We start from the raw sequence: 27018 nt of genomic DNA on the forward strand, positions 1-27018 counted from the left end.
ATTTTTCTTTTGGGCTATATCAAGCAAGATAGTGCTTTTTTGGCGTGATACCTACGATGTAGAGGATATATTTTTTTGGGTGCCATGTCCTTTTCACTCAACCTTTAGTTTTGGTATATATCTTGAAGCGAACACTTTTAATCCAAGCGAAATCAAGATCTTCGCACAGGCTTTAACCCAGCAGCAGCGGTTGAGGCACAATCTATCCTGCCGCTTCTTCATCTCGGACAATTACCCCGTATATTCAGACCAATCGTCCCAACTCACGACCGGTTGAATGAGCCTGTTCCCAGATGACTCGGTTAAAACTCTTAACATGGACCGAGCACCGGCTCAGATTTACAAGAGAACTCGGTTAAATAGAAACTTACCGACATATCAACCGATGCGGAGAAAGTGGTAAGCCACGAGACTGGGAGATGGCTCAGGCTTTTAACAAGACGAGGCTAAGAGGTGGTCTGTGTTCCAGGCGCCTGTCTGTGTCGACATGCTCCTGATTGACCGGCTCTTGAAGGTTTCGTTAACTTCGAAATCCGGGGAAGAGGGCTCGGTTAATTTCCATTGCTTGGTCTGGGACCGCTCCAAGCACATGGCCAGCGTGACGATCTCCTAGGAGGTCCAACCTTGCAGCATGGCTGGACCGTTGGAGGCCACCGTGTCGAATTGTGGAGAGCATTGGGCTATCCAAATCGCGTCGATTCAATTTTACCGAGCTATGTTCGCGATGCCTGACAGTTTCGTTGCCGATGACATGTCTGTTTGCGAGTCCTAAATGGAACTTGGGCGAGCTATGGAGCTTCAAGTTTTTATTCTTGATTCCTTTTTGGTCATGGGACTGCTTTATTAAGAGCGATGACCCCGATTTCTTGTCCTCCCTTTCACTTGATATATATACATGCGATGCGGTTGTCTGCTTGTTGCAGAACCATCGGATCAGTGCTACCCACAATCACGACTACAACACTTGACACTTGACGGCATTGTCTGCGACAACGGGATGAGCAGTTAATCCATACGCCTTACCAAATCACTCGCAGCACAAGGAGACATATTCAAAAATGGCGGATTCAACCCCCTACGACTACAGCAGTTGGCAATTCTACGACACCTTGGGACAGCAGACACAATTCGCAGGAATGGATGAAGACTTCTGCATCGCTCCCTTCGACTTCCCCCCGCACAGCGCAGAGGGGGAGATGCTGCTGGGGCTGGGGTCGGATAATTGCCCACCACACGATTTGCGCGGAGGAACTTCGGCAAAGATGGGGACGAGCTTTGTTTATGCGTCACAGTCGCATTCGGATGCGGCCCCCATGGAGATGCTGGACATCGATACGGGACTGGGGTTTGCGAATCACGAGCTGGACTTTGTGGATCCGTTTACGTGAGTACCTCCACTCTGGTCTGGTCTGGTCTGGTCTGAATTGTGTTGTTTGGACAACATACATCGCGAAGTAATAAAAGTACGAAAGTAACTGACACAAGAAAAAGTGTTCACAGACACGGCAAAAAGCCCTGCACACCAGTCACCGGTGCCAACAACACCAACACTAATAACAACCGACCATTCTCATCCGATTTCACCTTTCTCCGCTCCACCTCGCAGAATGCAACCGAACGAGCGCTCTTCATGACTATCCCATCAACAGTACCCACCGCCGGCATTACCTCACCATCAGCATCGTCGGCATCGCCCGCCTCTCACCTCCCCCACTACCAATCTCCTATCTTGGATTGCAGCTCTCCAGGGACAACGCCCAGCCACAGCGAAGACGACTGGGATCGCGAGATCCACCATTTCTATGGACTGCCCGAGACCCCACCATTCGCCCGGTCCGAGTACCAATCTGGCTTCCCTCACAAACCGGCCCGAGTGCACAGCGAGACTCCCCCACCGAGAAACTGGGACGCCGAAGAAGAGCTCACGCCGCTCGAAATGCCCGATGGCAGTATCCGCTTCACGGCTAACTGGCTGCCCGTCGACCCGCAGGGAGGCTTCACCATCGGGACTGAGTCTGTGTCGCCAGCCTCAGCGATGACGCGCGGGCAATCCCGCGCGGGATTCGACTATGGTCGCGATGCTCCCCAGGCGCATGGCTACAGATACGATCCCATGCCTGTGGAGTTCAGCAAGGAGGCGTTTATCATGATGCCGGTGTGAGAGAATCATTGTGTCGATAGGACTGTTTCCCTCTTTCCCCTCACGCTCGGGCCGCAAACGGGCGCAACTGCGGAGCACTGACTGCATGGTGCCATACCTTCTCCTCCCTCGCCAGAATCATAATTCATAAACCTCTGGCGCTCGGCCAACTTCCGGACCACTGTCACAGGCCACCGCTCACCACCCGACACGAAATATGGTCGGCCTTGTGTTAACGGGCATTGGCGATGTTTATCGCGCGCAGGTGAGTGGGTGTCTGGAAGGCACCGCATAAGCCGGCCGAGCATGCTGCTCCAAATTACCAGAACTATCAACCGGCCGTAAAGCTCGGACTTCTGCACTACGGGGTACAGGTTATGAAGATGAAATTGCACTACTGTACCGGTTGCCTCGTGACACATATAATGTCTATAGTATATATAATACTCTAAGTTAATGACTGATGATACCAAAATCCATGTCCCAATCCACCATGCGCCGAACGAATGCTTGTAATGTTGAAGAAACCTTTAGGCGAATCAGTCCCCGGAGTGAGGGGTTTGATTGCATACGAGAACCACAACTGCCGGACATAAAACTAGCTCTTGACAGACGAAGAAGCGCAATGGTTTGAAAAGACTGCGAACTGGAATTTGTCGCCAATGTACCGAAATACATCTGCAGCAAATTGCTTTTCAATCATGCCATCGGAAAATGCGTCAAATGCCGTCCGTAGGACGAACATGATGCGTGAGACCAGGTATCCCGGAACGCTCTCACAATAGTACTTCATGCTGCGGCAGATGTTGCACGCGCGCTGGTATCGTTCCTGCGGACTGAGCATGCTCGCCAGCCCGCTATCGGGGGTAGATATGATGAGATCCAGCGCCCAGTAATATGTCATGCAGGTGGCTGCCATGGCGTTGGGATACATGAGCAACTGGGCCGTCACCACTTCCATGGTCGTGGGGTTTCGACACCGGAAGATTGGGAAGTCACTCTCGCTATTGGTGTTGGACTCTTCCCATGGCTGTCCATGGGGATCTGTGTCTGCGAACATGCTTTTCCATAACCGCAAACGGGAGTGAAGCTCTGCTGCCCGCTCCCAAATGGACGATTGTATTGATACCAGCTCGGAGGAAGATGTTGTGCCGGACTTGAGCGCGTCGGCGAACTCATCAACCTGGGCCAAATAAGCTGGGATGTCCACAGCAATGTCCAAGAGTCGATGCTGAATGTCCTTTGATGGAGCGTCTCCCGGCCATGGGACCGTAAGCCACTCCTTACTCGCTAGGAAGGTGGGTTTCCGCTTGACTAGCGCCGCAGTCACCTAGCCAAGGTCAGCTGTGCTGATTAAAAAAAGGGCAAGACATCAGTCCATACCCAGTAGAGTCGAAGATCGACATAAAGAGACCGTTCAATTCCATAGCGGTGTCGATACGGTGTCCGTGACTGTAGCAGTTGCAGTCCGCCTAGTTGATGATTCAAAAGCGAGTCTTTGGAACTTTGTTTGAATGCCTGATAACGTTCAGCAGCCTGAAAAGCGTAGGATGGTAGGACTGGGATTACCTCGATGATGGTGAATAGCAACACAACTACCAGCACCTCTGTCGACTTGCTTTGTTTGGGGTCATTCAAAGCGGTCTGGAGCAATCGAAGGACACGAACATATCGTGCGTGGCCCACGGTCTCGACTTCTCGGATTTGATGACGTCGGCCCGCGAACGTCAGACATGCAGCTTCAAAAGCACTGCACAATAACGGGGAGAAAACTCGCATTCCAGACGCCTCCCGTAAAGCTATGGTACCGCCATACACCTCGGCTGGCTGTGGGCTGAAGTTGTCGATGAGACGTTCAACAAAGAGTTCTATGAGTGAATTGGCAAGCGCTGGATCTGTCAGTACCTTCTTATCATGAGATGGAGATCGCGACATTTGATCTGCTACACGGTCAGGCCTACCCTCTCCAGATAAGGCATCTGCAGAGAGCCAGTCAGCTGCTAAACGGGCAAAAGAAAAGAGACATACATGCTTTCCAGGAAGACAACTCTTCACTCTCTTTCGAAGGTAATTCCTTCAATAAACTAGACGGTTGTTTGATGCTCGGTGTTATGTGCGGACCCACGACTTCTCCCCGGTCGTCTTCCTCATAAAACGTTGTCTTTTCCGACCGGGCCAAGGAATGGCTGCTGGGCGATGAAACTGATGCTGCGTCCTCTTCCTTAAGGGGTGGAAGATTGGCCAAGGCACGAGCTTCCGCTAGCTGCGTCTTGAGGTCTTCGCATGTTTGCATGAGATTCTCTATCAAGGCCGACTGCTGGATATAGTGACGGTCTCGTTTGCTAGTGCCATATTCACATTCGGACGGAGTTCCTCGCAGACAACAGGCCCCACAGGGCTTCACCCTGTCACACTGAATGTTTCAATAAGAATTAGTTAGGCTGAATGCGCGACATTTTGGTGATCGATGGAGGAGGATGAAGAACGTGCATCTACCGTACCTTAACTTTGCGTTTGTGGCAATTCAAGCATGAGTAAGTGGGTCGGATCTTCTTGCGTGTGCCCGCCTTTGCTATCACCGAAGAAGCGGGCACGTCCTGTTGCTGTTGGTTCCTCTCGGATTCGCTCATTGTCAGATTGCCAGTACTCATCGAATGAGCACAAGCTTAACCTGACGGCGCGGAGATACGTCGTAGCAAGCGCCAGCTCCGTCTTGTTCAACAGTTCAAGTTGCAGAAACGAAGCACGGGGCAAGAGGTGCTGGGTGCTAGTAGAGTTAGTGGTGATTAAGTATGAGTGGCGACTGGCAACGACAGCGGCCAAGGCCTGGTCGTGGGGAAAACAACCAGAGGGGTGGCCATTGAGAGACAATAGCATTGTGGATTCGCTTACTGAGGTGGGCGACACTAAGCACGGGGCCCCAAATCCCGTTTGCCGGTCGGGCGGCCGTAGGCCTTTAGGTTTGCTTAAGAGGCTTAATTGTGTGAGCTTTGCCTATGAGAAATTTTCTGGTGCTGACTCCTGAACACCTGAGCCAATGATTGTGATTGCAATTCAAGTGTGTCAGTGCGGTGGACACGGGCCTTGACAAAGTTCTGAGACCTGCGTAATCGGGACTGAATCGTTATCTGGAATTTCAACCCTGTTCGATTTGGGTGGGATGGCGAAGAACACTTGATAGGAATCCTGGACAAAGACGGTTTCACTGTCCACCACTCCTGCCGCTCATCATTGCAACAGAGGCTTGAGTAAAGCAGTTGTCCAGGGTGGCTTACTCGGCTGGGCACGGGACAGGTGCAGTGCTCAGTATTGGCTTGTGATCAGTCTCACGGATGACTGGTCGATTGCAATGGTAAGTGTGGTTCCCAACGAAACGTTTGGATACGGGTCTGATTCCTCAACCAGGGGTGATCAAGGTCAGAAGCGATGCTGTGAAGAGCAACTCGAATGCTCTTGAATCAGGGTTATCAGTCAAGAAGGCCGATACCGAGTATTGAATAGAACTGTCAACTCCAGTGGTACCCATCTGAGACTTTGAGTAACGGGTGAATCACAGGTGCGGATGACTGTTGGACGGCGTGTTCCACTGCGTCTTGTCCAACATTCCTCTTCCAGACTAGTGGGCGCTTTTCCCGGATTGATCATTGAGGTAATATGCAGCGATCAGCGAACTGAATTCCCTAATTTGATGGTAATCCTGACATTCTCAACATGTAGCTGCGTGGTATTGACAATTCAGGGACAAAATGGTGGTCTCGAGCGGTATTATTGGACGTTGTATGTCTTCACTCCTCAGGGCGTTTGATTCGAATGCTGGATTTACACGCGCGATCTTAGCTTGGTTGAAGTCAATATATATTATTTAGCATTTGTCAACTCAAGCAATTGTCGTATGATCTTGATCCACAACCCCACAGCCTTTAGCCGACGTACCTTTAGCGAGCCAGGCTCCTTGATGCAAGTTGCTGAATGAGGCAATGAGCGAGTCGGTCCGTCGATCATGGTATCCCACCCACCTCTTGAGTTTGGTTCTTGATGTTATGCTGCCTTGGACGGATACTGAATATTGTGTGGTTTGTGGTAAAGGGGTTCATCATATCGCTGCATATGTCGTAATTGGATCTCTTCTTGAACAGGTGCAAGGAGATGGCGCGCTACAGCAGTATCAATCCCTGTCTGGAAGAGCGTTGAAAGCGTTGCTTCAGAATGATCTATCAAGTTAATCGGATGCCATCTTCTTCTTTGAACGGAATGATGGCCCAGCGATGCTAAAGTTTGATCAACCGGGCATTTCACAGAATCTACTCCGTATTGCGATTCCAATCCTTATGCGAGGCTTTTTGTTGAGCTGAGATGAGTGATTTAGTGTGCAGCTGAGACGTCCTTCGCAATACAGATCTTGGTTCCGCAACCAGAGAGATGAAAGACCAAGTCTCGATTGAGAGATGATAGACGAATGATGAAGGTAGTCGAGGAACTGGCAGCTGAAGATGGGAGAAGAACTAATCTGAGGCCAGGACAGCGCAGGTCACGGGGTCATCACCTGCTGTCCGATTTACCTCCGTCACTTCATCTCTTATATCTTTCCACCCTACGCATAGCACAGCTGGCGCAGTGCTTGTGGTCCTGCGTCCATCACTTCCCAGCTACCGAGCGAGAAGAGATCGCAACTGAAGCTATTTCGAATGGAACACAGCATGAAGCGACACGAAGAATACCAAGCCTAGGGAGATAAACCCGGTCATCATTTACTTTGCTGCTAATTGCATGAGCGATTTTAGCAGAAGTCCAAGCTTCAAGCAACCGGGTGTCCAGATGATGTGCGAGAATGAGTATCGGATCGGATGGAACGCTTACTTTCGTGTTATCCCCATCGCTCTGGACTGGATTGCTCTGAAATTGTTCACATTTCTCTTCTGGAAAACCTGTCAGTACCTCAGACCCACGATCTGGATGTGATGACACTCAAGTTCTCGAATCTGCTCTGTCTCATCACAATCGATACTTGCAACACACATCCTCAGGAATAAGACCCGCATAATCTCCGACGTCATTTTCATGCGAGAAAACCCTTCACACTTGACCGTCGGCGTCCATGGAGAAAGGGGATGCATACTAGAAGCACAGGATGCAGCACAATGAGGACGCTTTTGGCAGCCTTCATAGCTGAGCTCTCTGCTTGGGTTGCGTCTTGTCTTCATATTATCATATCCTAACCATACCAGCCACGTCCTCATAGGTTAGCACTGCCTCGCATACGCATAGATACAGCTGTCATTGCTGATACCAACCTGGTGTGGCAGGCGAGGAGCTTGACACGTTTATTCTGGGGGGATGGACATTGCCAAGGATGGGGAGATAGGTATTGGCACATCTCCGGCATGACATTGGAGCATCTATTATAAGGCTGCAGATGAGATTTCACATATCAATAATAGTCAGTGGGGCGTCCAATACCAAGCATGCAAGCTAATTTAGGAAATTATTATTGAACAGTGGATCGACTAGCCAATGGAGGTGATGCTATCCCTTTCCTCTAGGCTGCAACAAATGCTTAACCCCGGGTTTTCTCTTCGACATAGATTCTCTCTTGATTTCAACTCCAGACACATCATGTACCCCGGGTTCAGATCAGAATGGGCAAATCTACCGCCAAAGCAACCCCCGAAATATCCTCCATCCTCTTCATCCTCGAGCAAACGTACGCCGAATCCAAGATCATTATTGTCGCCTGCCTTACCTCTTGGACCCTTTGTCGCCTCCATTTCAGTTCCATCTGGCTGTTTCTTCTCCTCGGCATTTGTCGCACCGCCTATCAACTATCTATCCAACGCGCCCAACGCAGCATTCGCGATGAGTCGCGCCGCTACCATGCACAGAAGATCCTTGGCCGCGGCGAGACGGTACACTGGGTGAACCACGTCCTCGACAAAGTGTGGCATCTCTACGAACGGCCCATCTGCGAACACATTGTGCGGCAGGTGAACGCAGGGCTACCGCCGGGTCAGCGGGTGGTCCTTCGCTCTTTGGCATCCGTTGAGCGACCGCTGCGGCTAAACCGGGTGAGGATCTCACACTACGGAAAACCAGGAAATATGATTTTGGAGGGTGAATTTGTCGTGGAAATCCGACCATTCCAGGCGCCGGGCTTCCATCTCGTGGAGCGGATTACGGAACCCCTGATCGATTTGACGGTTCTGCAGTCTGCCGGTCGAAAGAACCAGAACCATGACCTTGAAGTCCAAGTTCGAGAGTTTGTCGGGGCCGGGGTGATTCGACTGGAAATCGACTGCCAGGGCCTTCAGCCGTGCATCCTGCAGCCGCAGATCGAGCTACAGGGCCAGCCGATGATCGATTGCACGGTCAAGACGCTGAGCCAGCACCACTTTCCATTTCATTTCGCGCACCAGGTGGATTGGCGAAAAGTGGTGGAAATGCAGATTCGTGAGGGGCTGGGACGGGCGTTCCGAAGTCCGTTGCCTCTGCCGTTTGCCTTGGGGGAAAATGCGTTAGTCAAGATTATGCGATGGTTATGGCAGATGGACCGATGTTGGGACATGCATGCATGAGTAGTAACGGAGGGTGGCACAATTCGAGTCATCTGTGTGGGTCGTCAGCGTACATTGTAGTCTTTTTTTTTTCCCTGTAGGGCTGAATGAGAAGCCATAGCCTGTTGTTCGAGATAGAAATAGATAGATAGATAGATAGATAGATAGAGATGATGCTGCCTGGACTACGCCTTTCTCCGGCCACAAAGTCATCTCTCCGTTCTCCTCTAACCTATTCCCACCGAGGCATTGGTAGAGTGTCATATATGCTGACATTCAGACTGTCCCAGTACCTGCTCGTCATCACAATCGTCGACATCCCATCATGCGATTCTCTAATATGTCGAATCTTCGCCCCGAAGTCCCCTTCTTCTATAGCGACATTGCGCCAAGTCTGCTAGAGCACTATATAGAGCCTAAATGACGCTATGTCTCTGCCGAAGCAATCTATCCTCAATATCCATCTGGTCATTTCCCCCTGAATTCCTCCGAGGGATTGCCCTTTCGCCTTGGAACCCGATGGATTAGCCTGTGACGATCGGCGTCCCAGTGTGTGAAAAACCAGTGGTATAAATATCGCCGGCCGCTGCGCAGTCCAGCCAGGCGTTTTAGAAGGACAGAGTGTATCCACTACGGAGTACTTAGAGAGCATCCGCTATAATGCGATCGACCTACTTCCTCCTTGCAGGTCTGCCATCAGCCTTGGCTGCGATCGGAGGCGAGTTCAATGTCCTCACGCTCAACGTCGCGGGTCTCCCACCGATCTTCAACGGCAACGACGTGCCTGGCGACAAAACCGAGAATTCGCGGCTGATCGGGAAGAAGTTTGCTGAGTATGGCTACGACGTGATCCATGTGCAGGAGGTTCGTCTTTGTTGAGTGTCCTCTGGCCCCTCTTTGTCAAACTAACGAGGGAGGACTTCAATTACCACGCCGCCATCTACGAGACTGACAATCACCCCTACCGGACCCCAACCTCGGGCGGTGCAGCGATCGGATCTGGTCTCAATACGCTGTCCAATTTTGAATTCCTGAATTTCGCGCGCACGAAATGGGCGACGTGCTCGAATGCGTCCGGCGCGGATTGCCTCACGCCCAAAGGCTTCACCTCGATGCGCGTGAGGGTGGCGGAGGGCGTGTATGTGGATTTCTACAATATGCACACGGATGCCGGGTGAGTCCACCGAACCGGCTGTTCTGCTCGGTTGAAATCTGACATCGATCAGCTCCAAGACTGAAGATGTCGCTGCTCGCGGCGCCAACCTGCAGCAAGTCGCGGATTATATCAGGACCTACTCGGTCGGCAACGCGGTCGTGGTCTTTGGCGACACCAACGCACGGTACACCTCGTCCGGCGAGAAGATTCGCGTCTTCCAGACAGAGAATGGCATGACCAACCCGTGGGTGCAGCTCGTGTTGAACGGTGACGAGCCAAAGGAAGGGACGGATCCACTCTTGTGCGAGAATCCCAGCACGGTCAACACCTGTGAGACAGTGGACAAGATCTTGTAAGACCTCTCTAGATCATTTTCATCATCAACTGACCAGACAGCTATCGCGGGAGCCGTGCGATCGATCTGCAGGCCACTTTCTGGAACTATGAGAGTAGCAAGTTCCTGAGCGAGAGTGGGACGATCCTGTCCGATCACAATCCCGTCACTTCCAACTTCACCTGGACGCTGTCGGATTCCATCCGCCAGAGTGACCTCTGGGGCGGACCCCATGGGTAGGCCTCTGATTCCTGTCGAAATCCTCAGCGGCGAGCACAGCTAACTCTTCAGAACCTGGTTCAATGATATTGAATCCATTCCCAGCACCTCCACGGGCGCGAACAAACCCACCAAAATCTCCCTCCGCGGCTCGAAGCGGTTGGACAGCGTCGGTCTCGCGCTGGCCTCCGGGAAGAGCTACAACCACGGCGGCACGGGAGGCACGCTGTCCGAGCTGATCCTGCAGGATGGCGAGCACTGGACACGCGCCAGACTGTGCCAGGCGAAGTACAATGACCGCACGCGCAATTTCTACCTGCTGGCAACGACCAGCGCGGGCCGCAGCGTCAGAGCAGGCACGGCGACGGACGATTGCAGGGAGTTTGTGGCGCCCGAGGGGTGGCAAATCGTAGGCTTTTATGGGCAGGATGGCGATGAGATGGATCAATTGGGCTTCATCTATGGCTTGATCTAGATTTTGCCGTGACGCTGTGATCTACTGCCGGTGTGAATCGTGCGGGTGGCTGCAGCGGCGATGGGTCCCGTGCTGCAGGTGAGGACATTTGCGCGAATTTCCTCAATACTTGGATAGATCATGGGGAGTTATCGATAATATAAATATGTTGCGATGCACCCGGGTTCTGGAAATCAATCACATCCATCCACAACGAAAATGAAGATCGCAGTCCTGTTCGAGAACTGCCAGACCCTCGACGTCGCCTGCCTCGATGTCCTCGGCAACTGCGGCAAAGAGTACATCTCCTCTCTCGCTAGTGTCCCCGCCTTTGCGGCCCTCCTCCCATATGCCGTTGAGATGGAGTATATCTACCTTTCGTCCGGGTCCGCCCCATCGCCTATGACCATTGGACTCACCTGTGTCCCGAACACGACCTACGCGGAGGCTCCCGTCGATGTCGACATGGTCTTCGTCGGAGGCTCGCTTACCCACAACGAGGATAGTCTACAGTACATGCGCGCCGTCTACGCGGATCCAAAACCCAAGGTCATCATGACCGTCTGCACTGGCGGCGCCTGGGTCGCTGATTCAGGCATCCTGGATGGTCTCAACGCCACCACGAACCGAGGATTGCTCCAGTCGGCCCGTGATAGCTACCCGAGTGTCCACTGGAAGGATCAGCGCTGGGTGGTGGACCAACGAGGACATGTAGAGTTCTGGACCAGCGGCGGTGCGGTAGCGGGTGAGCTGTTCTCTATCCTTCGTGAAGGACGATGCTAACAGATGAAGGCATGGACATGGTGCTGGAGTATGTGAAACGGCATTTCCATCCGTTGATCGCCAACATGTCAGGAGGATCGCTGGATATGATGGCCCGGGGGGTGGAATATGAGACGCAAGAGACTGAGCAGATTATGTGTCAATTGTAAGGTGCGATTAGGATACAATCCTAAGGGTAGAATTTGCAAGTCGCTTGTCACCATTTGATATATTCCCCCGTTGTGTAGAGCAACTCAGCAGGACCACATATAGAACCAAGAGACTATCCCTCCTGTTCCGGCACAGCACCCAAGTGTAACACACCCGCCTTCTCCAGAATATCCTCAATCACGGGCTCCTTGCGGAGATTATACTGCATCACCGACTCTCCTGCTGCCCGACTCGCCTGCGCCGCCGCTCGTTTGGCCTGCACATATCTCTCCTGGTCGTCCGGATGGGCGCACAACCACTCTCGGAATCGCTGATGGCGAATCAACTTGACGGCATCGGGGCCCCAGACATGCACGTTGGCGTACGGCTCCTCCAGCCCGAAGAACCGATGCTGGTGCCAGTTGGGTTCCCGGAAAAGGAACTGGAATCCCGCCGCCTGCAGTGCGGGAACGAACTCGGCCTCAGCAGTGGGATCACGCACGACGAGGTCGATGTCAATGACTGCTTTGGCCGGTAAGCCGAAGACGCTGGTCGATCCGACATGATGAATGGCCAAGACTGATGGCAGAGCGGCTCGGATGCGGTCAGCGATGCCAGAGAAATGAGCGGGCCATAGTGGATTGTAGTCCACGATCTCAATGAGCTTGTTGGGCCGTGTGGAGACGGTTTCCACGTAATGTTTGTCGGTTGGAGATAGCATGACGGCAATCTCAGCTTCTATTTCGACCTCCTGAGGAGAAATGTAGTTTGTTGATCTTGCGATGAAGACGCGTTTGGTTTTTATGTCGACATGGTGAGTCACCGCGTCAGCACAACGTTGCATTGCATTGTGAATACGAGGCTGAATAGCTTCAATCTGGAGACAGCAGTCAGCACGGTTGAGATAAGCACCAGGGAATATATCTCACCTCCCAGCTAGCCTACCAAGTGGGATTGTCGTCAATGTCTGACACAAGATCCACTCTCTTAACTTCCATCAAACCATCCGAAACAAGCTGGAAGGGGCCCTATATCGCGTTGAAGAGTCCAACCCTAACCTACAGAGTCGACTATCTTCTAACTATAGTACCTTGAAACATCAGGTTTTCGGATCTTTGGCGCATGTTCCGTCCATGTCTCCCGCTTTCATATAGTTCAGACCGTCCTGTCGACACCAATCTCAATTGATCTGCAGCCAAATTAACGGACCATCCGTGACCCAAAAGGAAACGGCCGTCTGATCGGCAGTAACAAAACTTACCCCTGACGAAGTGGATATTGTCCGAGACGAGGGCCGTCATTGTCAAGAAAGGAATGGATACGATTGTATGAAGCGAGCGGATTATTTGCCAGTTTCTTTGTCCTTCCTCAAGTACATAAACCTCAAGAACCCCGGCTGGAGAATGAACATCAACAACACCAGCAATACTCCCAGCAGCAGCGATAACAACAAGCTCTATCAAAATGAAGTTCACCACCCTCATCACCCTCTGCGGTCTCACCCAGCTCGGCCTCTGCGCCGCAGATCGTGGCAAGTATACCGTCAGTGGACTTGGTCAGCGCAAGCAGGCCGTCCTTGGTGCCGGTGGAAGCACCCTGGACCTGGCCATTGCCATGCTCGAGGCGTGAGTCAGCTTTCCTTGCATTCATAATGTCATAATAGTATATCAGACTGATCCGAGCCAGTGAGAAGATGGGAACTGACTATACCTACGGTATGGCTTTGACCCCCTCAACATGACCAATGCTCATCCACGCAGGTGACGGCAAGACCGGTGACGCCACCAACTTTGGCATCTTCAAACAGAATTGGATGATGCTGCGTACCTCCACCAGTGAGTTCAGCGGCCAGACCGCCGCTAATGTCAAAAATGGTGCTATCCTGAAGTCTGTCTCGGCTTCCCCGTCGAGTCCCTCTGGTGTGCTAACAGAAGTAGCACCGACCTTAAAAAGGATGTTCGGGCTCGCCAGGAGAGCGAGAAGCATTATGGCTTTGACACCTGGATTTCTGGCCATCGCAATGGAGTCTCCGGGCTGAAGAACCCAGGCACGCAGGATATCAAGAGTATGTTCCTTCACTGTGCCGACCAAGAGTCTTAAGATCACTGACGGGACTAGACTACAAATCCGCTATCCAGTGGATCCAGAAGCAGATTGAGAGTGATTCCAAGTACCAGAAAGATGACACCCGCTTCTGGGTCGATGTCGTTGCTATCTAAGCTCTCATTCAAACATAGTGTGGCGATTTGACCAGACTGTTACCACTTCTCTGGGAGAGAGGTACTGTCTGTAAATGAAGCTTGAGGAGTGTTGGTACCAATGATAAATCAGCTGTTGCATAGCAGTGAGCATTGAAGACACCGAGGAATCTAATTCGAGCAGGACATTGGAAATAGATATTCTGCGTGTCTTGTATCACTAAAGGTATTAATTAGGGTATATACAACAAGTCTCACTGAATTCATATACATTGTCTCTGGCATCTCCTACAAATTGCTCATCACCCCCGGCTGGATCTCCTCCAGAATCCCCCCCAGTTCCCTCCATACCTTCTCCTGCGCTTGTTTCCCGTCTTCACTGCGCACAAACGGCGACAAGGCATTGTTATCCACCAGCCCGTCCGTCATATACGCCCCATGGCTGTTCTCCCCCGCCGCCGCACCAGCAACCAGCGTCCGACTACCCACCTCCGTCGTCCGTGCCAGGGCCATCTTCAGCAGCGCCAGGCCAATCCCAGCCTCCCGACCGAGCTGCGAGTGGCATAGGCCGGGATTCACCATATTCATAATGACCGCCTCATCCTTCTCCATGCGCGCGACCATCTCGCGGAGCGCCAACACCTGCAACAACTTCGTCGTCGCATACCGCTCGCCCATGCTCGTGTGCTTCTCATCGTCCAGTGCGGTGAATGTGTTCTCTGCTTTCCACTCAGGAAATTTCGACCAGGCGTGTACCTCACTGACCACCGTGGTCAACCGCGGCCGCGTCCCGTACGCCCTTGCGCTGCGCCGCAGAACCGGCAGCATCAGGATCTCCAGCAGCAGGGTTCCGAGCACATTCACGGTGATACTGCTCTCGTGGCCTTCCACCAGCCGGAAGTTTTCTGTGGCGATGGACGCGTTGCACAGCAGGACATCCAATCGGGCTAACTGCTTTGCTTTCTCTGCGAAGGCCAGCACGGAGGCATAGCTGGCTAGATCCAGGTCCCACACCTCCACGACCCCCTGGCGCTGCGTAGACTCTTCAATGCTCTTCTTCGCCGCCTCTCCGGCTGTTCGATTGCGGACAGCGAGGATGACTTTCGCGGCATCTAGGCGAACAAAGTGACGGGCAGCTTCGAGGCCGAGGCCGACATTGGAGCCGGTGACGATGATTGTTTGGCCCGTGAACGAAGCAGTCGGATATGCGGGTGTAATGCACAGCTGCGAGTAGAGGAAGCCCATTTTTGTTGTGATTTTGGTATCAGATTGGATAGACAATAGCTCATTCTACAGGGCCATAATGAGGGCAGAATTGCAGTGCTATTTAACTTCCTTCGGGCATAGCGGAGTTAGGAGCCACCGGGGCAAGAGGCTTTTAAGTCCGCTTGCGGCCCTTCGTCCGAAGATTAAGGAGATGACGTTGGATCGCTGCCGGCACCATGCTTTCACCGGGTTCCATGGCTGAGAAAAGGAAACGAGATCGATTAGACCGTATTTTGTGTTCTAGGCTGTTGAGAGTAGATCATGGTTGTGAGTAGATACTCAGCGCAGAGGAAGGCAGAGAGGAGCAGCAAGACTGAAAACAACCAACATGATATTATTATTATTAAACTACTACTTTTCTTTGCTAGAGACCCACAGGCATTCTGATCATACAAATCATTAGAAGATACAAATTACAGCGCGGTGATCGAGATCCTCTTGGCCCCCGCGTTGCCATTCAGTAATGCCGATCCGCTGCTGTTGCGCAGATGGTTCGAGTGCATCTGCTGCTCCTCCACATCCAGGCTGAACCGGCGCGGACGCTGCCACATACCGACATCGTCATCATAGTCGCCGTGCTGTAGACTTTCCTGTCTGATGCCGAACTTGGTGGCGATCAGCTGCACCAGCTCGTCATATGCGCTCTCGTCTACATCGTGGCTACCCTCCCGGCTCAACCGGGTTTGTGCGTGCTTGAGCAGCTGTAGATGTTGGCTGACGGTGTCGGCTGCGTGGGTTTTGTCAACATCGGGGTCATTGAGCAGCTCGTACAGGGCCGTTTCGTGCAAGGCCACGGCCGCGAGGTAGTTACCCGACGCGGTGTACAGGCCGGAGAGCAGCTTGTTCATCTCCAGGGTCACCGGATCGCAGTTGCCCCAGACCTGGCGCAAGTTGTAGCAGATGTCCTTGCCAAGCCGGGTCGCGCCGTGGACGCGGCCACGGCAGAAGCGTGTTTCAACCAGGCGCCGTCCGATCCACACGACCACGTTGAGCGACCATGTCTTCTGGACAATGCGCGAGGTCCAGAGATCAGTGAGGATGGCCTTGGATAATCAGTCAGTAAAGGGAGACGCAGTTTGGGTTGGAATTACTTACCTCGAGATCGTCAAACATCTCGTGCTCCCCGAGCACAGTCACGAGATCATTCAGCTCTCCGAACGGTAGATCAGAGAACTCTATCTTGAGCTCACGGGCATTATTCAGGATCTCTTCCAGGAGCATCTGGGACTCAAAGCCCATGTTTTTGGCAATACCGGGGTCTGAGCACTTGTTCGTCTGGTATCCATTCAAGTACAAACAGAGCTTGATGGCAGTGAAGATTGCCTCGTGGGAACGCAGACCGTCAGTCAAGTGCGCAAACGAATGGAACACACCCGTCAGGTCTGCCGCCTCCTGGAAGAGTGACTTGTTACAGAGATCGCGAACCATGCCCGTGGTTGCCGTGGTAATGTTGATACTGTAATCAGGGTTCGAGGCTTCGCGGCAGCATAGGTAATAGAATTGGCGAACCACGTTCTTGGAGCGCAGGCTGGGGGAGATGGAAAGTGTGTTGCAGAAGTACTCATATAAACTGTCCTGTGTCGTCTTAGCGGCCGAAGTGCGCTTCTGATCGCTCTGCAGGCGACTGAGTCGGTCGCCAGCCACAAGGGTAGGCATTAGATCATGGCCCGACAGACTCTTCTGGAAGTCGCTGACTACGCGACTCTCCTGAGATAGTTGATCCAGGATCTGGCCGTAAGACAACTTCTTGCGGAATACCTCCTCGAATGCGGCAACAAAGACTGCGGGACGATGCTCGCTAAGCGAGGATCGCTGGGCAGCAGGGGTCTCATGGATCACCTGCTGGTGGAGCTCATCAATCAACTCATTACCGGCATCTGTGTAGCCAGATGACAGATAGGTCTCTCCAAGTCGGTGGGCACGTTCCACCAACGTATCCTGGCCGGCTGTGATGTGGATAGTTTCGTCGACATAGTCATGCAGGACTTTCGAGCCTTGTCTGCGTGATTCAACTGTGCCCTTCGCAGCGTAGAGCAGAGCAATCTGGCGCAGCCACACCAGCGCATAGGAGGAAGACAATCCGTGCTGCTGCTTGGCCATGGTGAGCTCCTCCATGTACAAGGAGTACGCTTCGCTGGAAGTGCTCTTCTTCCGAAGGTACATTTCGGCCAACTTATGCTTAATGCTGATGCCCAAAGTATCGGTCATATCAGGTAGCGGTAGTGAGGCTTGAGACTGAGGCACCCATGCGTCCGTAGTGAGAACACTATGATAGAGAGAAATCGCTTGGTCAATGTGACTTTCACTGTCCGCACAAATGTCCGCTAGATTGATGGTGGCATCACGAGTGATATTGCTAGATCTGCCGTGAACTTTTTGGCACATGGCCAGGTACTGAGATGCGATGGTGTAGCGCTCAGTATATCCGCCAGCTTCAGCACCACTTCCGAGCGTGGACATGTACCCGGTATAAGTCTTGTCCAAGGAGCTTCCCACAGGGGAACGGTCAGAATCATTGACTTTGTCAGACCGGATCATTGTGGGCCAAAGGTGGCGGTACACATCTAAGGCAGAAGTGGCATTGTTCTGTTTTTCATATATGCCCACAAGAGCCACGGCCGCGGGTACTCCAGTCGAGCTAATTGTAGCACCATGGATGCTCGCCTTGTAAATATGACGGTACGCCGCTTCAGCCTCATTCTGACGATCGAGGCGGGCAGCTAGGTCACCTTCGTAGTACAGTGTATCGATGGTGTGCTTGTCGGAATCTCCGAGGCGGGAGATAAAAAATTCACTGACTTGGTGCAGGAGTACAAGGGCTTTGGAAAATTGGAAAGTGGTCTCATAAAACTCAACCACGGTCTTGACAACAGCGGTGATGTGAGGGATAGCCACCTTCTCGGCCGTGATAGAGGCCTTGAATGCATTTCCGTATACAGCAGTAGCGGTCTGCACATCCAAGCGTCGGAAGAGACAGAAGGCATAGTCCAAGGCAACATTGGCGATCAAAGGAGCGCGATCGGAACGGAACCTGGATTCAGATGTGGGCTCATGCACGTCTGGCCATTCGTGCTTCAACACAGACCATGCGCAATCGCTGCCTTCCTTCCACTCCGCTTTGGTAATGTAAACGCTACAGAGGTTGTGACAAAGGGTCAGGAGCGAGGTAGACTGGCTACCACTACCCGACGAAGCCAATGTGTCCATAAGGCTGCGGAGGAACAAGCGTTCATCTTCGGACACCGCGGCCAGGTCGTCCACCGTCGTATACCGGGACATCTCGACGGCAGAGAGATTTCGGGCCAAGGTCACAGCGTCGCTGGAGTACTGCTTGCCGGAACTGACGTAGTACTTCCACACCAAAGTATCGAGCGTCCGTTCCATGTCGATAAGGCCCAACTCATGTGCTTCGCTGCTGAGTTCCTTGGCACGATCGGCCATCTCATCAGTGTGTATACCGTCAGACTCCAGATCCGAAGAGAGTTCACGCAGTACCAGCTTAGCCTCTTCATAGCGGCCGTGACGACGCAGGAATTGGTAGTACACGAAGGCAACCTTTGTCTTCTTCTCCCAGGTAGCCTGGGTGTCCAGGTCATGTGAAGAGACACCTGCCCATAGGCTTGTCAAGATAGACTCAGCTTGCTTGGACTTGCCGTTCTCTTCGTACAGCTGGGCGAGATACAGAGAATATGCAATGCGCCGGGCGTCCGTGGCATCCATGGATCGCATCATGTTCTCATACTTGAGATGAGAAATCTCTAGCGACAGATCGTCGGAAGGCGAGATCTGGAAGTGCTGTGTCAGGAAGTCGGCTGCCTGTGCACTCTCTTTCGAGTGGCTACCATAACGATTAAGGGTCTGGCGATAAAACTGCTTGGAAACAGAATATGCCTCCTCGTTCTGATTGTTACTTTGGTACATCTGGATCAAGGTTCCGAGATACTCCAGGCGACGTTTGAAACTGAGATCATTGGAATCCCAATCTGACATGGCCATATCCCGAATGGCATCAGCTTTCATGCCAACAATTTGGTCTCCACGATTCGCACGCCGAGGGGAATTGACCAAGAGCTGTTCCAGTTGAGTGGTGATGGGAGAGGAGTGGCCAAGCTGCGAACGGCTCAAATTCCATGCTTCGTACATGTGATCATTTGCCCAGTTGGTCTCGGCCAAGTCGGATGCACGAGCACTCAGGATGAGACTCTGGAGGAAAGCCTTGGATTTTTCGCCCAAAATTGCGCGACGCACTGCAACCGAGAGGCGGTAAAGCTCGAGAATGCTGGATCGGCTGAATTCTGCTTCACGACTGGTAAGTTCAATCTGTGTGAAGAGGACGGATTCCGGCAGCGACTTCTTAAAGAGGGGGGTGAAGGCGAACTCGTGGTCGGGTGTAGTCATGGGAGATGAAAGAAGGTGGGAGAACCAGTAGCGCGAAGTGTATTCCAAGAGAATATACGAGTCGAAAAGAGCGTCCCGCTGTTGGACGGGGAGCTTATCCATGGAGACGTCAACCTCCTGTTTCACAGAAAGACGCGTCCAGGCCAGAGAACGAGTCAAGATATCGTAATGGGCCTCCTCTAGGTTGAAGGGGAACCCACGATTGCTGGAATAATTACTGTCTGCAGACTCGGCGCGTAGCCTGAGATCTTCTCGGATCATGGGGTGGCGGAAGGCGACAAATCCATCACGAACCATTACAAGGCGACCCAAAGGTTTATATATGGCTCTGTCAGGCCCAGCTGGGCGAGACCCAAATTTGAGCGTCTGCGGGTCTACCTTGAGTAGCTCATCGACCTCCCGAATACGCAGTGGACGCTCGGCAGCTACAAGCCAGGCGAGGAGAGAGCGAGTGTCGAGCCGCGAGAGATCCAGAGTATTCAGGTGGCTGTCAATCAGGTCACCAACGTCCGTTGGCGCCTGCTGGATTGCTTTCAACATTCCTTTGAATGTAGATTCACGCCTCATGTACTCGAGCGTGAGTTGGGCCCACACAAAGGACCCTCGTGCACGAGTGACGATGGATCCAGCCAGTGAATCAATCTGTTCAGCGTCTAGGCCGTAGAACTCGCCGTCCGATCCGATTGATTCGGCAACAGCGGCCAGCATATCATTCTCGGTCAAGGCAGGTGTCATAGAGAGATGCTGCGTGGTTCTACCGATCTGTTGCTGGGCTGGAAGGTTCCTGGAGAAGATAATAAGTTTGGACGGCGTACCTGAGATGGCACTTTGAAGGCGGCTGAGGAACCTGGCCATCGAAGTATTGGAGTTTTGAATCTGGTCCAGCCCGTCCAGGACTACCATGAAATGCATGTGGGACTGCAATGCTGTGTGAATGGCTGACCAGAGGACATCCTCCACCTGCGAGTCGGTACCACCCCTGGAGGCCATATGCGCAGCCTCCTGGCACGACGCAATAATAGCCTCCTGGGTTTTCCAGGAACTGACACATCTGTCGAGCATCTGCAGAAGCAATCCTTTGAGAACTGTAAGAGTCAAAGTAGTGATGGGCACATCATCCCGGACCCAATATGGGATAACATTCCAACTGTCATATTCAGATGAGACCTGGAGACGCTCGATTGTCCACTGCGCCAGCGCACTTTTTCCGGCTCCTGGGTCCCCAGTGACCATCATCGCCTCACGATTGCTAAGAGTAAAAGTGGTGAGGTGAGGATCGAACCACCCAAAGGAGCCATCCGCCAGGGAATGATTGTGGCCCTCGAGAATCATCTGCAATGGGCGGTCTTGTAGATCAAGGAACTGATAGACGGCAGCGATATCGATACTCGTTCTTTTGGACAAGGACAGTTCCGACATCTTCCGGCAGTTGGTGTTGAAGCTGTTATGGAATCGGAAGAAGGAAGCATCCACGTTCTCACCCATGGTCACCCAATCTTGGGTCCGTGAGGCGGCACTGTGCTCCATGGTAACATGCAGAACCAACTGCAAAAGGCTCGCATAAATCCTGGCCACCTCCGTTTGCAATTCATTGGAATCTCTGAAGTGACCCTCCTGTTGGAGCAGGAGGGAGATCTGCAATGTCACGCTTCCATACCGGCCAAAGACACTGTCCAAGACATCCACATGCTCGATGCCATTCTAAGGTTGTCAGTCATTGCATTGGTATGACCACGGATTGACATACCTCTAGCAGAAGTAGGGTGCTGCCCCAGATTAATTTGGAGGCGTCATTGGCCCCGTCCATGAATGAAACGACCGCATCGCGCAAAGAGGCTACAGCGAAGGAGAGTCTAGAGGCACGTCTCAGAGCACCATCGAGTCGACTTCCGTCGGGTGGCATGCGCCTCAGGCGTTCCGCGGCGATCGCATCGAAGAAAACATCCACGGTGGGAGCCTTTGCCTCGATGTCACTGGCGGAGAATCCAAGACGTGGCTTGCACTCCTGGGAAACTGTCTGAACCATTCCACGGAGCACTGAAGCCCCTCTAGCGCTCCCTTGAGCATTGTTCAATCCTTTTGCTCGTTTGGAAGCCATATTCCGTAGTTAATCGAGTGTGTATAGTTTGTTTTGGGGGAACGTCGATAAAATGGTTGTTTTCACATCGGATTTACAGTAATATATGCACAAGAAATTGTCATATCGTCATAGAGAAGAAGGTAGCCTGGCAAGCTACTTGTGATATTATATGTCTGCTGGCTCAGAAGCTTACAGCTGTGCCATGCCGAAATCATGAAGTCATGAGGGGATACCGTAAACTGACTGGAGAATGCACGGAGAGCTCGTATCTTTCCATTTGAAGTCCATCGCATCATATGGGAGGCGAACCCCGGGTGATATGATGATCTAACCTTGGGTGTCATCGAAGTCAATTCATCAGGCGGTCGGTATATCTTGGCTTGTGCTAAGTATTCCCTTGCAAGTATGAGAAGTCGGGCAACATTCGACGGACTCATAACATGGGCGAAAATGATGGAGCAATGGCCATTGAAACATTGGATGTTGAATCAATATCGACTATCTCCAACACTATTGTGTATTGACACAACACAACTCCTCGTCCGGGCTGAGGGACATCACACACCAGTTCATGTAAATAAACTCGGCCCCACAACCACAGTGGTGGTGTCATTCCCGCCCATTATGCTGGGACAAGGTTACACTTACAAGAATTCACTCCGTGGGGTCCGAAGCATCATAGACAAACCTCAATAGCCTTGTCAAAAGTTGTTGTGATGACCAAAAGACGCCAGCAAGTGACATCAACTTGATTGTATGGCATGCCTGCCTGGGTGGAGATGGCTACAGCCACTGAGGACTACACAGTTGGCTTGTCTATCAAGCCAAACGGCATGATCGGGATCATCAATAGTCAAATAATTTCAGGAATCAGAAACATTGGTTTTGCCGCATCCGCAATTTTATCGGTAGCCTCGATCCTCTGGGAAGTTCCATATTGCAATAGGGATGATCAGCGGACATCCAGACGGTCCGTTGCAAGATCGAGCTGTCAACGAAGAGTTGAATCCACTGCTGCAGCGGATCTGATCGTCGAGAAGGTTCATGGAGCAAGTAAGCGTATAAGTTTGATGATAACGGTTCAAGAAATGATAAAACTCATCGTTGGGATTGAGCACGTTGAGATACGATGACTGCGATGTTGGGGATGGAAACTGAGATTGGAACAGGATCACGAGTGCTGGGAAAGAGAAGAGGGTGATTATTACCTAAGCACGGCATAACCTGTGATTTATGCTGTCATCAGTGGCTTATACATAAACATTACAACGCAGTTAGCTAGCCAGCTACCTTTGAGCCTGCAGAATCTTATGAGCTATTATTCAAACTATATAGCTCGCAATCCTGCCTGTATGTCCAATCCAGTTATGACTTATATACTAATATAAGCATGGACGGGTCGATTCTCTAGCTCAACCATGGTGGGGGCGGTATAGCCTTGGTGGTCAGTGTATTCTGCCTCCAATCAATATACATATGTCCCTAGACTCCCTACAAGCACTGGCAGCTTATCGACCCTTTGGCAGAGGCTTGAAACCAAGATGACGGGATTCTTAGGAGTAGTGCTCACTAGTGCTACAGCAGAATGATTGCATAGCCATCTCAAGGCTCTTGATCCTTTTCCTTCTTCCCTTTCTTCTAGAGAATGGTTACGTAGTAGAGGAACGGATCTTAACCAGGACAGTCTGTTGGACAGCATTAAGTAGTGCGTAATCCCCGGTTTGACGGCATTTGAGGACTGGCGACTAGGACTGATTCCACTAGAAGTATCTCGTCTATGCCGTCTAGGGTCATGGCTTCTCGACGATAGAGAAGCCCATCTCGTTGTTTCAGCTGTCTGGAGAGCCACTGACGCGGGGCTTCCATGGATTATCCGCCTTTTAGATAGCAACAAGGTTGTACATGAATTCCGTAGAGGCCGCGTGCATCCTATCTACATAGCCGCGTCAGCGTTTATCTGGTCACACACGAACATAAACGAAGCCGAAGCAAAGAATGAGATACACGAAACATATACAAGAAGCCGGCACTCAAACATTCCCGGGGTGATCCTGCGTATTAGATTTAGATAGGCCGTGAAGTAGACTTTGTGGCTGGGCTAAGCTTCTTACTCCCGTCATGCTCCCTACACTGATCTCACTGCAGAATCTTTGCTTCTTCGCCGGTGCAAGGGCAATTTTGCTACGCTGTACATAATTATCCTTAAGATACATTGTGTCTTTGATGCATATTAAAAGAGGCATGGAGTAGAAACTAGAAATCAAAACGCAAAGGCAATGTCGAGTTCCTAACAAGGGCATGCCGTTACCTATCCCTTGCACCATCTACATTCCTCAACCGGATGAGGTTTCAGTTCAATTCCACAATGATATGTTTTATACTGTGTAGGCTCATGCTTTGACGTCATAATATCTCCTTATAGACAGAGGGCTCTTGGGAGACTATGGACACCCAGTCATTGGAGTTGGTATACGCGGCAAAGAATCTCAGTGGATTCCCTCGAGTTCCTGAGTCTGCCCCGATATGGGATTTCCAACATCCATCAAGGAATAGGCTGAACATGCGCTATGCTTGTCAAGCCAAAATGCCGGCTCTATCGTCATGTAGTGACGGCCCACGTAATCGACCGTCCACCCTGCCTCATGGATCGGATATCAGAAGATCAGCACGTTCTTTCTGCCCAATGAGGCTATACAACCTATGGTCATACACCCTCGAATTGAAAGATACCCCTTGCACTTAGATCGCCCTCTACGCGGCCACTGCATTCCCACTACTAGAAAGAAGGCCCTGAATCGATATCATGGCGGCGTTTTGGGTTTCCTGTGTACTATATATTCCTGGCGTTTTGGCCAGATCAGCTCGGTATCAAATCATGATCATCTCCTGAGTCAAGCGAGCCAAGAGCTATCAATGCTCTTTTTGATCGACATAATGGCTTTGGGCAAAGTGGAACAGATAAAATCCCTGGAGTGTGTGTCCGGTGATGTCTCTGAGCCTGATCGAGGGACTCTGAGGCGGGTGTGCGATGATATCTCCTTGGATATCTTCCTCGTGGCAGTGGCCGAATTAGCCGAGCGTTTCACATATCGGTCAATAACAGCGCCCATGCGTGAGTGTCTCCTCTAAGATGGAAAATTGTATCTCTGACAGATTGTCTAGAAAACTATATCCAGAATGGTCGCGATGACCCACTCCATCATGGCGCATTAGGAATGGTAACTGCTTCTGTCACCCTCTAGAAAGACATCAACTGATAGAACCAGGGACAAAAAGTGGCAACGGGGATTAGCTACTTCTTCGTGGGATGGTGTTATCTGGCTCCTATATTCGGGGCCATCGTGGCAGATAGCTATCTTGGTCGATTTAAGACAATTTTCTTGGGAACAGGGTATGTTGCCACCCCTCCGACGCATCCAAGCGTTACTGATAGTTTATACCCACGTGTGGCTAATGAAGCATAGATTATCGATGTGCGGGGTCCTGATTCTATTCATCACCTCCCTTCCGACCAGTCTTGATCATGGCGGAGGGTTACCGGGCCTCATGCTTGCTTTGATACTGATCGGCCTAGGGTACGTGTCTTTCCCATGCATGAGGAAATCAGAGCCCTAATGATTACAGCTGTGGTGGAATCAAAAGCAATGTCGGCCCATTGATCGCAGAGCAGTACTCCATGCGGTCACAGCGGATCAAGACGTTGGATAGCGGAGAAAGGGTCATTGTTGATCCTAATGTGACGGTACAAACTATCTATGCTCGATATTATTGGTACTGTCTTGTCTCGAAGCCTCGAGAGTGCTGTCGTCCGACTAACATGATATCAGGATCACGAACGTGGGGGCTCTCTCCATCATACCTGCCTCGGTGCGTAAACCCATCGTTCGTGGCATTGATCGGAACTGACCGTCGCAGTGGCTGGAACTCAAAGTTGACTTTTGGGCCGCCTTTATGTTGCCCTTTGCCCTATGGCTGTTAGCCGTTCTTGCGTTGGTCTATGGACGACGGAAATACGGTATATCCAGAGACTTTCACTGGCCTGGATAACGCTAATCAAGGCTACTAGTTGTGCAACAACCTCATGGATGTGCCATTACAAAAGCAGCCCGGATTCTATGGATCAGCATGAAGAATAATGGCAACATGGATGCAGCAAAATCATTTGCGATGGAGGAGCGTGGTGCCTCTATTTCGTGGGATGACACGTTCGTCGATGAGTTGAAGCGAGCACTGGTTGCTTGTCGGGTTTTGTAAGTACAGAACCGTGTCTTGATAAGAGAGCATTGCTAATATTTCTCCAGTCTTCTATAGTGAGTCTGTAACTGATCGGTGCGCTGGCCATGGCTAACTTGCCAGTCCTATCTTCTGGCTGTGCAACGGGCAAGCAAACAACAACCTGGTCAGCCAGGCTTCATCTCTCAAAACCTACGGAATGCCCCATGATATGAGTATGGGTACCATATCCTGAATCCTCTATCACAATGACTAATGTATACAGTGGGACTATTCAACCCCGTCACGATCCTGATCGCTATTCCTCTCTTGTAAGTTGCCCTATTACAATTGCCAATCTATACTAACCGCACAGTGAATGCGTCATCAATCCGGCTCTCCGACGGTATGGGATCCCATTCAGACCTATTAGCCGTATGACCACCGGGTTCGTCGCTAAGGCGTGCGCCATTGCCATTGCTGCTGGCATTCAACAACGTGAGCCGTCTCCCTCCTCCAGATCTTGACCACAATTTACCTGACGTACCTAATCAATATAGTGATATATATGTCCCCTCCATCCCATGTCAGCATCTTCTTGCAGGTCCCGGTCTTCTCCCTCATCGGACTGTCCGAGTTCTTCTCGACTCTGTCCGGCATGGAATACGCCTACACCAAGGCTCCCAAATCGATGCGGAGTATTGTCTCTTCGCTCTTCCTTCTGACCTGCACCATTGGCTCAACCCTGGGGATTACCTTGTCACCAGTCTCGGTGGATCCGAAAGTGCTGGTGGAGTATGTCTCTCTCAGCATCGCGATGTTCGCCACCGCGCTGCTCTTCTACTGTTGTTTTGGTAAATACAACAAAATGGAAGAAAGTATGAACAAGATTGGAGACAGCGAGAAGGGATACTCATCTGAGTCTACTGAGGAGGAGATACGTGATTCAGATCGGCTGGAGAAGCAGTAATGTGTCATGTCACTAATTTGTGTTTATACTCGGAGTTGGGGTTATGACTTACTGATACCACGGGAGATGAATTTATATACACTCAGCTCAGCTGATATTAATACAAGTCTTTGCATGACAACTTGTCACTG

The 27018-nt window shown here is 51.5% G+C and overlaps 10 protein-coding genes across 10 annotated transcripts, besides 3 other annotated features; 6 read left to right on the top strand and 4 right to left on the bottom strand.

The window, feature by feature from the left end:
• Positions 1–1058: 1058 nt before the first annotated feature.
• Positions 1059–2161, top strand: ACLA_032910 (uncharacterized protein; the record flags this gene model as incomplete). Its single annotated transcript, XM_001269980.1, has 2 exons — positions 1059–1384; positions 1501–2161. The coding sequence occupies 2 exons, from the start codon at positions 1059–1061 to the stop codon at positions 2159–2161; spliced, it is 987 nt and encodes a 328-aa protein (XP_001269981.1).
• Positions 1399–1422: a microsatellite.
• A 577-nt stretch (positions 2162–2738) lies between the features above and the next one.
• Positions 2739–4770, bottom strand: ACLA_032920 (Zn(II)2Cys6 transcription factor; the record flags this gene model as incomplete). The annotated part of the gene is made up of 4 exons (XM_001269981.1): positions 2739–3470; positions 3524–4119; positions 4169–4553; positions 4642–4770. The coding sequence occupies 4 exons, from the start codon at positions 4768–4770 to the stop codon at positions 2739–2741; spliced, it is 1842 nt and encodes a 613-aa protein (XP_001269982.1).
• Positions 4771–7776: 3006 nt separating this feature from the next.
• ACLA_032930 (uncharacterized protein) lies at positions 7777–8709 on the top strand (the record flags this gene model as incomplete). The annotated part of the gene is made up of 1 exon (XM_001269982.1): positions 7777–8709. One exon carries the CDS (start codon positions 7777–7779, stop codon positions 8707–8709), a length of 933 nt encoding a protein of 310 aa, XP_001269983.1.
• Positions 8710–8820: 111 nt separating this feature from the next.
• Positions 8821–8856: a microsatellite.
• Positions 8829–8857: a microsatellite.
• A 491-nt stretch (positions 8858–9348) lies between these two features.
• On the top strand, positions 9349–10872 carry ACLA_032940 (endonuclease/exonuclease/phosphatase family protein; the record flags this gene model as incomplete). The annotated part of the gene is made up of 5 exons (XM_001269983.1): positions 9349–9552; positions 9606–9862; positions 9915–10196; positions 10241–10414; positions 10470–10872. 5 exons carry the CDS (start codon positions 9349–9351, stop codon positions 10870–10872), a joined length of 1320 nt encoding a protein of 439 aa, XP_001269984.1.
• A 198-nt stretch (positions 10873–11070) lies between these two features.
• Positions 11071–11783, top strand: ACLA_032950 (uncharacterized protein; the record flags this gene model as incomplete). Its single annotated transcript, XM_001269984.1, has 2 exons — positions 11071–11596; positions 11638–11783. The coding sequence occupies 2 exons, from the start codon at positions 11071–11073 to the stop codon at positions 11781–11783; spliced, it is 672 nt and encodes a 223-aa protein (XP_001269985.1).
• Positions 11784–11896: 113 nt separating this feature from the next.
• Positions 11897–12607, bottom strand: ACLA_032960 (GrpB family protein; the record flags this gene model as incomplete). Its single annotated transcript, XM_001269985.1, has 1 exon — positions 11897–12607. One exon carries the CDS (start codon positions 12605–12607, stop codon positions 11897–11899), a length of 711 nt encoding a protein of 236 aa, XP_001269986.1.
• Positions 12608–13227: 620 nt separating this feature from the next.
• ACLA_032970 (glycoside hydrolase family 134 protein) lies at positions 13228–13982 on the top strand (the record flags this gene model as incomplete). Its single annotated transcript, XM_001269986.1, has 5 exons — positions 13228–13388; positions 13450–13478; positions 13524–13650; positions 13701–13828; positions 13882–13982. 5 exons carry the CDS (start codon positions 13228–13230, stop codon positions 13980–13982), a joined length of 546 nt encoding a protein of 181 aa, XP_001269987.1.
• A 267-nt stretch (positions 13983–14249) lies between these two features.
• ACLA_032980 (putative short-chain dehydrogenase/reductase family protein) lies at positions 14250–15206 on the bottom strand (the record flags this gene model as incomplete). The annotated part of the gene is made up of 1 exon (XM_001269987.1): positions 14250–15206. One exon carries the CDS (start codon positions 15204–15206, stop codon positions 14250–14252), a length of 957 nt encoding a protein of 318 aa, XP_001269988.1.
• A 434-nt stretch (positions 15207–15640) lies between these two features.
• Positions 15641–21723, bottom strand: ACLA_032990 (NACHT domain protein; the record flags this gene model as incomplete). Its single annotated transcript, XM_001269988.1, has 3 exons — positions 15641–16270; positions 16323–21326; positions 21373–21723. 3 exons carry the CDS (start codon positions 21721–21723, stop codon positions 15641–15643), a joined length of 5985 nt encoding a protein of 1994 aa, XP_001269989.1.
• A 2916-nt stretch (positions 21724–24639) lies between these two features.
• ACLA_033000 (putative POT peptide transporter) lies at positions 24640–26887 on the top strand (the record flags this gene model as incomplete). The annotated part of the gene is made up of 12 exons (XM_001269989.1): positions 24640–24817; positions 24868–24923; positions 24972–25096; positions 25170–25280; positions 25330–25476; positions 25533–25572; positions 25621–25720; positions 25772–25955; positions 26062–26153; positions 26204–26249; positions 26294–26415; positions 26478–26887. 12 exons carry the CDS (start codon positions 24640–24642, stop codon positions 26885–26887), a joined length of 1611 nt encoding a protein of 536 aa, XP_001269990.1.
• Between the last annotated feature and the right edge of the window lie 131 nt (positions 26888–27018).

Source organism: Aspergillus clavatus, genomic scaffold, assembly GCF_000002715.2.
Source record: "Aspergillus clavatus NRRL 1 1099423829805 genomic scaffold, whole genome shotgun sequence".
Classification (NCBI taxonomy): Eukaryota; Fungi; Ascomycota; class Eurotiomycetes; order Eurotiales; family Aspergillaceae; genus Aspergillus; species Aspergillus clavatus.